Below are 14189 nucleotides of genomic sequence, written 5' to 3'. Positions count from 1 at the left end.
AAAAATATTCCCTGAATTTAATGTTCAATTTCTGGGGATATGACACGATAATATTTCTTCAGCAGGTAGCTTATTTAATTGCTAAAGATAGTTAGTATTGGAAATGAGTCATCGATTCTATTTTAAATGCGGCCTGACCATTAATTAATTTCTTTTTTTATAATTGCTTCCGAGTGATTCCGGTTTTTGAATGTCAATTCCGTTTTAAGTTGAGAATCCTTAAACACTAACATCACTGATCTAATCTTCATGCAATTTAACAACCATTTAAATATTCATAAAAAGATCAAAACTTAGGTTTTCATTTATTTCTAAAGTAAATATCATTTCTAAAGTGTAATCAGTTACATTTATTTATTATAATATTACAGGAGTTACTGTTTGTTATTTTACGATATGCTCTTTTTTTCCTGTGAATTTTATGGTATCGACTACGTGTTCTAAACGAAGAACTCAAATTTGCACCAGGTTCTTCATTCCAACGTTTCTGCTCTCGGCAAAGCGTGACATTTTAAAAACGAACAACCACTGCTGGTCCGTCCCTAACAATGGTATCTCCGTGAACAAAAGGATGATCTTTGAAAGCAGAGAACACATGTTTTGACGTCGACGATTATGCGTCTCCGTCTTTTCTCTGCACAATTCGGCCGACTATAACTAGAAAACCTTGTCATTTTATATTTCGCGCAACAAGCTCCAGCTCGTACGTTTACTAAATTTCGGTTCGTTGTCACGAAGAAATTTTAATTTAAACTGCTGTTAGCGTCTTGTAAGATACAGTTTATATCAAAGGAAACGTACTGTTGGCTGAACAGCCGCGGTTCTCGCAATGGAGCCGTAAATTCCATCTGTTCAAATATTGATGTCACTAACTCGCGCCTCGTTTCTGATTATTTTAATAAGTTTCTTCTGCTAAATTTGGTAAACGTTCCGGTTCACGGACCTTGGAGATTCCCGAACTCGTATGTTTACCACTAAAATTAACGACGATACACGAATGAAAATTGATTCGCGAAACATTTTCTTTCCCCCTACTTATTAATACAATATACCTCCTAATATGCACGTAAATGATAACTTCGTGCATCGATCGTTCAATTTGAATTGGTTTGCATTTCGGATACCAAGACGCTGGAATAATCTTTCCTGAGACACATTTCAGCAAAATTGTTTTTCGTATTTGTACGTATCTTCCGGGCATATCATGTGACTCGTTAGCGTTGAAACCTGTTTTACTTCTCGTCCCGATCATAATACCGTCGGTAATTTTGTTACACCGTATGACATTGTCCCTCCGTTCTACATTCATATTTTTTCGACGACAATTTCACGATGCTCAGGATTCAATTTAACCGGTAATATCGTTATATTCATTAAGAATTCACGGCTCGAGGCAATTGTTTCTTTCCGTGGATTATCTTTTATACAATACTGTTTCTTTATCAAATAAAGACTCCGACCGAACAATGAATCCGGCGTAGCAAGCAGTTTCCACGGTGTGTGCGCTATTCAGCATGGATTAACCAAAGATTAAACAGATGCTTGAATTAACGCGGAGAAATTAAACGTCGACTTCTTTCGTCGCGGTTTATTACGATTCGATAAAAAACGGTCATCGTTGTTGCTCGAACGTTTCGGTTACATCAGAACCAAAGTCGATCGTCGAGTTTATGCGATCATAAATCTTTCATTAGCTACGATTTGGTTTAATATGTAAATAGAGTTCCTTGGGCAGGTGGTTTAAGTACCTGGGAAAGAGTATATGACGTTCAGATTTCGGTGGGAGAAGCCGTGTACGTATGCATATGTAACCGGTAGATTTGCACGCGTGTACGTGTAAATGTGAGGCAGAGGAAAAGACAGATTCAAAGGCGCGTTTTTCGCTCAGTAAGTCGCGGAACTTGCAACGCTGAAGGTGCTACGGAAGCGTGCGCATCTTTTCTTACTAAATCACGTGTGTTTGGAATTAATTCATCCGCTCCGCAGATAAAGATTAATCCTCGTGTTCACAGAAAGTGACTAGTGTGTTGTGATGGTTGTTAAACGTAAACGACGCACTCGTATTATTATCTATCCTACCCATATAAATAATAATACTCTTTAAATCGTAAATAGTTGTTGTTTTCGTCACAAAAAGTCAATCTCATCTACTCGATATACATATAAAGAAATACAGAATCGAATATCTTTAACTGGATGTTATTATAATCGCAACGAGCAAACGTATTTCATAGACAACAATGAAATTAATCGTTGAATTCAAAATTTCTAGTAAAAGTTTGGAAAGAAGTGGAAAATCACGTTCTAGAATTACGGTGTAGAAATTGCATTATTACGCAGGGTTCGTCTTCCTCGCGACCTGTTTTGCGTCAACGCCAATGTTCGTACTTGTAAAAATTTGAATTTTAGATGTTAAGTTTAAAACATGTAATTGGTGTACTATTGTAACCTTCGATACTACGAAATTGCGCAGTTTGGTATAAAGTCCGTCTAAGTTGGATCTTCGGAACTATCGATACCATTTCGTTCGAGAAGCGACCTTTGCGTACCTGTTTATGCATTTATCTATCGTTATGAATGAAAAAAAAAGGATTCACAGTGCGCTGCGGTTTTTTCAACCGCTGTATAGAAGACGCTGAATGGTGACTTGCGGTCACAGAGTATGTCTCGAGTTCATCGACGATGCTTCTCTATTGTTCGGTTCTTCTAAATTGAAAGCTAGCATTTCGTGGTACCCTTCCTCGCTCTCTTCTTTCACCTTATTCGGCTATACCGCCTTTTGAGCATAATACTTCTTCGAGTTTCACAAATTTCTGGCATCGATGCGTACACTACGCAAACTTGACACGCAGTTATATTAAGAACAAAGTACAATAATATATATATTTATATATAACTGTATGAAAATATTCAGATTGAATGCATCATTTAATTCGTTCAATCTTGTGTAACCTGTATTTTGAAATTGAATTCTGGGTATTGTTTTTAGTCAGTTTGGCAGCCCCTCTTTTTGCCGACCTAGTTTCGTTGTCTTAGAAGCAAACTGTGTCATGCGTTTTTTTCCTGTTGAACGTTTTACGGAAGCGACAACCTGTGTAAATCAAGACTATTGTTCCAGTCGAATGAGACGGAAGGGTCATCAGCATAGCGTAAAAATATTCAATCGACGATCGACCATTTTGTTTTAATTTCGATTTTAGCGTTAACGATTTTACATCGTCTTATTTTTTATCATATACGAAGTTCAATGTTAAAATTTTAAATTACAGTTTTAATGTATTCCTAATAGTTTTAAAAATAGAACCAACTACGTTTATCGAACTATATTTATCGGTTACTGTTTAATACTATGGCCTGACATCGCGTTACTGGTATTCTTTCATTAGCAATGTAAAAGGATTTATATTGACTGTTTTGAAGATTGCTTACGCGAATGCATAATTGATTTGAATTTAAATGGGAAATTAACAGTTCCATATCTTAAGTGGATTGCACGAGACAAATACAAGTTATTGTTCGCTTCGCGGTGTATTGAAAACACACGGTAGAAATTATTTCTAATAATCGGGTGATGTTATTTGCTGTAATTTATTAATTGTATACGGAACATGTTTATGCTAAAAATGTGTAAACGATATAAAAAATTGATTTGCTTCGTTCACGTTACGATAAATTCAACGACGATGATAATGTTATAACGAAACATTTGATGTTGTAATAGCATTTGCGTCATACATGTGTTACATATGGGCCAGACGACGTTTCGTTCAACTGTTTATTTACCTTTCACAATGGTTCTACCTTCACGGTGTAATTTTTAACCGCATTTTTATCGTATTATGTCAGCTCAATGACAAAGTCTATATAACATAAGTCATATTAAATTACAGGAACTCGTTGAAATTGAAATTGCATTAAAATAAACGTAATAAAATCTTGTAATTAATTCACAGTTAACACACGGAATATTGTCAATATTTTTACAAACCGAGTATTCATAAAAAAAAAAGACACTATCTTAGTAAACAGCTCGAAACGCAAATGTGAGGCCGGTGTATTTTAAAGCGAGGTCGTTATCACATTGGGTATACAGTGTTCCACGAGATATCGCGGACATAGTTTCTTTTAAAGTTTTAAACTCTCATAAGTAGCAAGCGATTTTACCACTTAGATTTAATATTTTTAAATATTTACACGTTTCGCACATGTATACACGCCAATTTGTCCGGTTTGGTTTCACGTTAAGGATTATGGTCGCAGTAGTAACAAAAAATAATTTTATTTTCATAGCACTTGTTCCTGTTAGTTCTGAAATTATATAATATAATATTTTATGAACGTTTTTATGGGAACCTTGAAACAATTTACCGGAGTGTAGTGAACGTTTTTGTGTCATGAAACGTAAAGTTATGTGACTGATAATATTGTGGAATTCGTGTTATACATTAAAAGTGCAACATGTCCTCGTATTTTCGATGGATAAAGAGTGGAAAGAAGGACGATTACTTCGGCGCTAAACCGAGGAGCCGTTCTTTAGATTCGAAGAGTCTCGAGGCGTCGGGAATACGTTTGATTTTGCAAAATGTACTTAAAATTTGTCTTATTCCACGGTGAAACGTTTAAAGAATTTTTAAGCAAATTCGTTCGCTTTATATCACATTTTTATTTATCGCTTTATACTAATGTATAATATTTTATTGTATTACAGAGAACCGCAGCTCAACATCAGGCACAAATAGCAGCACAGGGTAAGTAACACGTTTCTTCGACTTTCAACTAAACTACGAATCGAGTGTCTGATTATTCATGGTTGCACAAACACCGAAGTAATAAAGACGGAACGTATGCATCAAGATAACCGGGAAATGTTACTTGACTTTGATAAAGTCTGAAAAATAATTTGGCGCGCTTTTTAGTTTCTGTCTTTGTTGTCGCGGTATATCAGGAAGGTTGATCGATCAATTAAATCGAACATCGGTAAATTTATCTGGAACCGTTTATCTTATTTAACACGTTCTGCGTCGAGCGCAAATTATGATTTTCGGAAAAACCGTAAAAAAATAGGTCAACAAGTTACGTTGCAATGTTCGAACGTAGATAACTAACCAAAGTTGGATTAAAATCAATTGGCTGCTCACGGTCACTGGAGAATTATCCCCGCCATTCTGTTTGGCTTCTCCGTTGCTCTATCTCTCATCTTTTGGCGCAAACTTGCATGTTTGCACTGTCTCTCTCTCTCTCTCTCCCTTAAACAATCTCTTAAATGTCAGAGGCAAAGCTGACATGGCATAAAAGTAGGAGTCTGGCCTGATTCACGGTCGGAGAGGCAGACTGAGTAGTTAATTGATTATGGTACTGATTTGTCATGCTTAATTTGCATAAGTATGCATTTAATTAAAAGTATTCAATTGATACTACAATATAGATTTTATAGATAAAATGTCAAACGGAAAAATGTAAGTATATTTAATGTTTAATAATATTTAGGTATATGCAAATTGCACATGTCTTGTTTATGGTTCAAATTATCAAGTTGGTGCTTATGAAATTTTATTACGTTTCTCCAGTTAAATTTATTTAACACTTAATATAATTTCCTGAAGATGCTTGTCAACTTTAACATTGTGCAGTTTTGATGCTTGAAAATGATAGAGCACGTTCTAGGATGAGTCATCCACCAATAAAAATGTAAATTTTTATATCGATTTTGTTATTTCACAAATTTTGTTTGGTAATCGACCTAACAGAAGGAATATTTAAAAGTTTGAGCTTGGAAATATATATTGTTCAGTTTATTTCACTTTCGATTATTTTAGTAATTAATTGTAATCATAATTTCACGTGATCATCTGCCGATTGCCCGAGTTGTTAACTCGGCGCGACCATTACGCGATAAAGGCAATTTTTATTTATACCGTTTCACGAACATATTTGCAAAATTCAGAAATGATTAGAATTATCTGTCGGTACGCCGAAACTCGTATACTGTTCTTCTGTAATACATATTTTGTTTCGGTGCGTATATCGCTATTACCTAGTCTGCCGGATGAAACGAGTCTGTCCGAGATAAAAAAAGCCTTCTGACATGTACATAAAACGGTAGCGATCTTCGAAAAAGTTTTTTTCTGGTCGCGGATCGTAAACATTTTGCAAGGAAATATTATACTTAACCTTAGAATAACATATACACGCTATAAGAATAACACAGATCACACTTGTGATCATTCAGGTTCGACGCGACTTTAGCATATTTTAAGTGCATGAAAAATTCTGTAAAAATTCATTGAAATACTCTTAAGTATATTCTTTCAGAATATAAAATTCAAATGTTTAAAAAAAGTTGCAGGACCTCTTAAATTCATCTATACGATTCATTTACAAGCATAAATTAAATTGAAATATCATGTTTATCTTGTAAAATTACCGATAAATTTATTGTTTTTTTTTAAATTACAGTTCTGCATTACTATTATCCGAATACTTTTCTTACATAAAAATATATATTTGTTGCAACGGTTCATCAATTTTATTACAACGGCACATGTGTTATTCGTTCTTTTATACATTAATTAATCAATATGACATGTATCCTACAACGTATTGAAATTACATAACAAAAAATGTTTATCCGGTGATGTATATTCAAAAGTATCGTTTATCCAGCGGGATCGAGTGTTTGATAATAATTCGCAGTTCTTCCGCTAGGTGTCGACTTTGAAATTGTAGTTAATATGGCGGGTACATTCCGAAGCACGTACGGCAGCCGATGCCGCTGAGACCTGCGCCTCAGACCGTTTTTGTACTGCAACGCGTAAGGTGGCACGTGCTTCAAGTTGCCTGCTTCATGTTCACGGGAGCACATTTACAATCAGTGCCGGAGATATTTTGAACTACCGTATGATAGCCTAGGCCTTGCATGCAATTGCATTTAATTAAGCGTTAATGAATACGTCACGCGAGTGAATCATTGTTGAAAACGTCTACGTGCGAAATGTAACGTAGACGAATTTACCACGGGACAACGGTGCACGTATGGGTTAGGTATAACGGACGCACCGCGAATCTGTTTCTCTCGTTTTTATATTTCGCGAACAGTTCTCTTGGTAACGATACGAGTCGAATGGCTTTTCAAACGTGTCGCGATAGGAACGTGTCAATAACAACACGACTTACGACTGTAAATATAAACATTGTTCTGTGTCGCGCGGTATCTTGCGACAAGCGTGGATGGGAAACCGGTATTTATTTGTGGCCCGTCGAGCACCGGTAGTTTTTGTCTGTCGACGACGATAATTATTCGCGATAATTTGTGCGAATGGTATCGAGTGTCTCTACGATGTGGAAAGTACGTTGTTTCTACGTGGTTTAACGTGGACGATTGTATCTGGCATACAAGTATCGGGAAACGTTGAAAAGCAAAGTGCGTAGTAGTGAAGCGTGTTTTCTGTGACATCAGAGTGAAAAGGAAGAATCGGAGAATTATTCGCCGAGAAATGTTATAAACGAGCTGGCGAACAGTTTGCACGTGAGCATTATCCACTTTCTCGCTTATGAGAAATTCCTTGTCGAGAGTCGTGGACGTTCATACAATGAATCAAGTTTACCTAACTTTACCTTGGAGGTTTCGAACGTCTTGCTGCTGTACCGCGTGCTTATCGTCTATGCATTATCATATAGAGCTTAAAGTCCATATAAAAATAAAGTAAAAATCAAATATAACATATCTCGTTCTTCCATAATTTAAAGTTTTACGAGTTGGCGTGTTCGAATCGATGGACGCTTTGTAATTTTACGATATCCACGATATATGCATATTTATATGTAGAATTTTTATCGAATTGCCCATGCATAGGTTTGAATTTCCACCAAAATGGTTTCGAATTTTTAACATTCAAATTATGTTGGTTCGTTTTTGTGAAAAATCTGAATATTTCAGCGAGTTTCCAGCAGTTGGCAATTTCGATGTTTCGTTCTTTTTTCGGCGTAGTAATACAGATGGGAATTGAGTCATCGTGGTTATGTTCGAGGATTCTTGGCGTGTGCTGTAATCGTATGAGTGTGGTAGGACTAATACCACATATTCCAGATACTTCGTTTCTTTTTTCGTGTACCCCTTTTAGTCATTTCGTCGCGCGTGTGGCCATACGAGAATAAATGAAAAACGGAAAAAAAGAAACGAGCAAGCCTAAGGAACGGTCTTAACTTTGAGTCACGGATTTTACTCGAATGGACGAAACATTCTTTCGTATTTCGTGTATTCGAATTAAACGAGTCGTAATTAATTAATTAATTTCTTTTAAACGAAATGGTACACATTCTAATATTTTCGTTATTTTTGCCGATACAAGACAATGGGTCACGACTTTGTTGGTTCGAAGCTGAAAATATTATGATGTGTATTATAGGTTCTGTCGTGGTAAATCGAAACATTTCTGACCTCCACAATATTTCTCTCTTCGAACCAAATTATTTTGTCTACTTTGGGGTGGTCACGGCAATCCAAAACAATTGAGAAACATATTTATAAAATATAAGAAATGCTGTACATTTAATATAGCGGTATTCTTAGTAAATAATCTGCACAAGATATTCTGAAATTACACGTTTAAATTTATTTCCTTCTTCGATTGTAAAATTGTAAAACGGGTAATTTGAAACATTCGAATACTTCAGTTTAACTTAGTTCATTTTTTTCTGAGTGTCTCGGACAACTTTATCCGATATCTTCGCGAGAACTAAACTCATTTGAGAAAAAGAAACTCAAATAATTATTCAGAATAATGTGAAAAATAATTATTTTACAGCGAATAGATGAATATTCATGTTGTTCAATAACTTTAATTTACCCATTTGAACGTCTTCTTTTATGGTTGAACGTTTTTATGGAATTACATTACCGACCTAGTTTAGATTGCTTTTACGACGGATCTTTTCCATAATCGATTCTGCAAACTTACTCCTTAGGTATAAAGTTCGTTTTCTTGGACAAAAAATATTTATTCGTAGAACAACTCGTCTTGTATTTGTTTAGTTGAACGAGTAAGATTTGAACTCAATTTACGATCGATGAGCGATTCACGCATATTTATGTGCTTTGAAAAACGCAACGGTAAAAAATTATTTAAAAATAACATGAAATACGGAGGAAACGATAACTAGTTCGCTGTAAATACAATACACGATAAGAATAGGTCGATGATATTTGTTTTTCGTAGAACCATGTTCTGTTTACTGTTTCGAGACGAATCAATACGCGGCGAGGTAATAACTGCATTATGTGAAAAGTCAAAAGTATTTTCGAACAACGAATCTGCAGGTATTTAAAATATCGCTACGTTTGTTCAGATTCGAGAAAATTGCAACGATTCGTTCATGATAAATTTAATCACGTCGACTTTTATTTGTCGATAGAGGCGGGTGACGCTTTGCAATCTAAAATCAGACACAACGTTTCATTCATACGTTTATTTTAACATTTTGTTACACAATATTTATAAAATAATATCTCATTATTTAGTCGTAGATGATACTCTATTTATTACTTTGTGAAATTAGACACACATCTTATTCAATGATTATTATTGCAATGTTGCGATTTATAAATTTAGCCCCATTAACTATACAAGGTGTTCGGCCACTCCTGGGAAAGATTTGAATGGGAGATTCTAGAGGCCAAAATAAGACGAAAATCAAGAATACCAATTTGTTGATGGAGGCTTCGTTAAAAAGTTATTAACGTTTAAAGTTTAGCCAGTTCTGAATTTTTTTCTCGAAAATGCGCAAGATTTCGGGGTTATGTCTATTCACCAAAAATGATTGTAATTGACCCCCACATACGAAAATAATTTTTCCAGAACGATTTGAAATTTTTTTTTCCGTCGAAAAATTTAGGCACCTAATTAGATTTTCGGTAAGGAATTTTTTTCTCAAAAGTGCGTCGGATTTCGGGGGTATGTATAATGACCAAAAATGATTGTAATTTACCCCTGTAACTAAAAACAATTTTTTTAGTATAATTTGAAATTTTTTAATTTCGTCTAAAAATTTCAGTACCTACTCGAATTTTTTTCTCGAAAGTGAGTAGGATTTCAGGGGTATGTCTATTCACCAAAAATGATTGTAATTCAGCCCCGCAACCGAAAATAATTTTTCTAGAACGATTTGAAATTTTTTAATTTAATTGTTAATAACTTTTTAACGAAGCTTCAGTCAAGAAATTGATATTCTTGATTTTCGTCTTATTTTGGCCTCTAGAATCCCCCACTAAAATTTTTCCCAGGGGTGACTGAACACCCTGTATATTTATCTGCATAGACGTACACCCAAAGGAGATACAAATACGTATGTTCTTATTATATTATTAATGTCACAATTTGGGATATATCCAGGATATTAATAACATCGTGCAATTGTAAGAATATTGAAATTGGCAAAGTATCAGCGTTCTATCAATTAGCTTTGCAATTTAATGGATTTATTCATAAATTTGTAATGCAAATACGTATAATAGGTTGTTAATTGATAGGCAACACGTAATTATAATATATTTAGCGTCTCGTGCAGTAACAATTACGTTCCTTTTTGGGGATAGCGTTAGTATTCTGAAATTCAAATATGTTTACTCGCGTGTTAAATTCTGTTGAATATCGAGGCAAACAATTTGTAAAATTCGTAAATTTAATTTTCAGTAATAAAAAATCAAAAATGATTCGAACAGAAAGTGATTATATCGTGAAAAAGATTAGAAACGTTTGCTCTTCATTCATTTTCTTAAATTCTTGCATAAAGGGAACTTATGCAATGTTATTAAATTGAATTGGCAACTTTGCGCAGATTAGAAATTTTAGATTTTAATTAGAATTAGAAATTCGTAAACGTATTTGCACAGAAAAAAAAGTGTAACTGGATCGAAAAATTGTTCTGATAAAAGGAGGTCCCGAAACATATTTACTAATTAAATATTGTAATTTTAATCATGTTTTTTAAGATTATAATTTAGAAAGAGTAGTAATACAATGGGAAAGTGGTTTTAACGAAGAGAGATTCTTAAGCATATTTGCTCTACGTTCACTTATCTCAAATGTTTACAGAAAAAATAATTCGTGCAACTTTTACATTCAATTCTCTTCATTAAGATCCTGGCATTTTCTAGGTAGAGAACGAAGATTGATTCAACGCCAGAACTATTAATATTTAACGTACATGTGTTTCTATCAGAACAGTAAAAACAACAGGTATTAGAAACCTTAAATAATTAAAGGAGAAAAGTGCATTCAAACTTAATTTTTAATATTATTCACTGGCATTCATTATCATTTTCAATTTTTGTTGCTATAAAATCGTTCTATCTGATAAAATATATGGTTATTTTGAATATTTTTTAAAAGAAATTCAAAACCATTTAATTTTGATCGATTTGATAGATTCGTTTTACGTTTATTTGGTGGAAGTAAGATGTCGTTGAATATTCCATGGTACATGAGAGAGTTATGGAATGTGCATGCGTGTGAATAACGATCACCTTGAACTATAGATGCGACGCTACACGTCGAGAGCTTAGGAGTTTTGTACTTTTCAGCAAAGATATTGCTTAGGGCGGGGAGCTAGCTCACGCCACCGCTTACAGATAACACTTAAGAGACGAGTGTTGACAGAGGTGTCTGCCCGTCAGTGAGTGCTATGTAAATGTAGTAAGCGCTATCCAATAGGAATTACATTCCTCGACTCTGCACAGTGCTAACTTCTTTGATCCTTAACAGTAGTGGCCCAAGGTTACGGCAAGGTTACTACGACTGCGAGTTCCCTTCTAAGCAGGACCTATTTCTCACGGACTCCCGCCTCGCCCTTTCTCGATGCTTTTATTTCTGTTGTATTACGACGTAGCAGGCAGTCAAGGGTTTCACGCGTGACCGCGTTACGAACCACGGTCGAAAGCAATGATTCGATACAATGGATAAATATTCGATCGTGAAATTACGTATCCATTATCAGTAGCCTGTTTATGCACTTGATATGCAAAATTATAAGAAATACTTACATTAAGATACTAATTTAGGGGAGACAATCCTCCGCGAAGCCCCATTTCATTAATTCCATTAATAAAAACATGAATTTGCATAAAGATCCGCAGCCTGATAATCAGTTACCCTCCTTTAATCGCAATTTATTTTTTCTTATGAAACGAAAACCTATTGGGGTAACGACTTTCAATATCTACAGGGTATTCGGCCATCCTTGAGAAAAATTTTAATGGGAGATTCTAGAGGCCAAAATAAGACGAAAATCAAGAATATCAATTTCTTGACTGAGGCTTTATTAAAAAGTTATTAACAAATTAAATTAAAAGATTTCAAATCATTCTGAAAAAATTATTTTCGGTTGCGGGGGCCAATTGCAATCATTTTTGGTGAATAGACATACCCTCGAAATTCTACCCAGTTTCGAGAAAAAAATTCGTTAACGAAAAATATAATGTCTGATCATGAATGAGATTCCCCTGAAATTTCATGTGTTTCAAATTGTCCTGAAAAAATTATTTTTAGTTGCGGGGCTCAATTACAATCATTTTTGGTGAATACACATACCTCTGAAATCTTACCCCCTTTCGAGAAAAAAATTCAAGTAGCTATAGAAATTTTTAGACGATATTAAAAAATTTCAAATCACACTAAAAAAATTACATTTAGTTACAGGGGACAATTACAATCATTTTTGGTCATTATACATATCCCTGAAATCCTACCCACTTTCGAGAAAAAAATTCGAGTAGGTATTGAAATTTTTAGACGAAATTAAAAAATTTCAAATCACACTAGAAAAATTACATTTAATTACAGGGGGCAATTACAATCATTTTTGGTCATTATACATACCCCCGAAATCCTACGCATTTTCGAGAAAAAAATTGTTTACCGAAAATCTAATGTGAGGCCAGATTTTAAAATCTAATGTCTGCCCGAATTTTCATGCGAATCTTTAGAACGTCATAACTTCTGAACGGATTGGACGATTTTAATGTTTAAAAAAGCAAACTACGCGTATTTTGGTGGAGAATATGTACAAATCGCAAAAATATTCGAAAAATTGGTCCTTGACCCCGCAAAATGAGAAAAACCCCATAAAAATGGTCCAAATTTCAAACAGTCATAACTCCTACAATTGTGAATAAATTTCAATGAAACTTTTTTCTGAAGTTTGAAGACCTACAGAAAAGTATTAGACAACTTTTCTGTAGGGCTTCAAACAAAATTACTAAAAATGAAAAAGGAATTTTTAAGAAAAATCGACAGGGGTAGGTGCTTAAATTTTTCGACGAAAAAAAAATTTTTATTTAATTCTAAAAAAATTATTTTCGGTTACGGGGGTCAATTGCAATCATTTTTGGTGAATACACATACCCTCGAAATCCTACCCACTTTCTAGAAAAAAATTCAGTACGGGCGGAACTTTAAACGTTAATAACTTTTTAACGAAGCCTCCATCAACAAATTTGTATTCTTGATTTTCGTCTTATTTTAGTCTCTAGAAGCTACCACTAAAATGTTTCCTATGGGTGGCCGAACACCCTGTATAGGTTTTTAATTTTATAAAAACAGTCATTAATTTTTAAATTTTATGATCGTGGAATTTTCAACATTGTATGTGTCTAAATTAGAGACTCTCCTTTTTTTTTTTTTTTCTTTTGTTACTCATACCGTGAGTGAAACGTGTAATTGCGTTTGTGTCTAATATTTGCAAAACAAATACAGACTTTGGATTATTGATGATGTCAGAGTTGAGTTTGTGTAAAGTGTTCCTTTTGTATCGATGTCTGTCGTCCTTTCGTTTAGTTAATCATTCGGTTTAAACAGTTGCAATCGTTCGAATCGTACGTCCATGGTTTGTGATTCATGGTGAAAATTTTCTAAGAAAAAGATGTTTATGTAATAACCGGTGCAAGGTGTTGCTCACGATTATTTGTGAAACAGGGTTTACACGTTCTTAGATGTAGGTCGTCGAAGTACTTTTCAAGTATAGAAACCGACTCGGCTGGTTCTGGATATGCAGTCTGTGATGCAGGCGGGTCTTCATCGTCCTTGAAGAACCGGTTTCGAGATCCACATGTCGATCGTATCGATGCTTGAAACCGGAAACGTGTTTTTGGGAGAAGGTGAAACCTTAAAATGCTTGTTTATTCCGCACCCATCCTA

General features: G+C 34.5%; 1 protein-coding gene across 2 annotated transcripts in view; it reads left to right on the top strand.

The window, feature by feature from the left end:
- Window positions 1–14189, top strand: part of Snf4agamma (SNF4/AMP-activated protein kinase gamma subunit) — a 141470-nt gene that overhangs the window by 46099 nt on the left and 81182 nt on the right. For both annotated transcript variants that reach the window (XM_076768558.1, XM_076768551.1), the window contains exon 7: window positions 4709–4748. In XM_076768558.1, the coding sequence (XP_076624673.1) occupies window positions 4709–4748 (40 nt within the window). The remainder of the gene's footprint in view (window positions 1–4708; window positions 4749–14189) is intronic.

The sequence above is a fragment of the Colletes latitarsis genome, chromosome 1 (genome assembly GCF_051014445.1).
Source record: "Colletes latitarsis isolate SP2378_abdomen chromosome 1, iyColLati1, whole genome shotgun sequence".
Classification (NCBI taxonomy): Eukaryota; Metazoa; Arthropoda; class Insecta; order Hymenoptera; family Colletidae; genus Colletes; species Colletes latitarsis.
The sequence above is the reverse complement of the archived record's forward strand: the minus strand, read 5'-3'. Positions and strand labels throughout refer to the sequence as shown.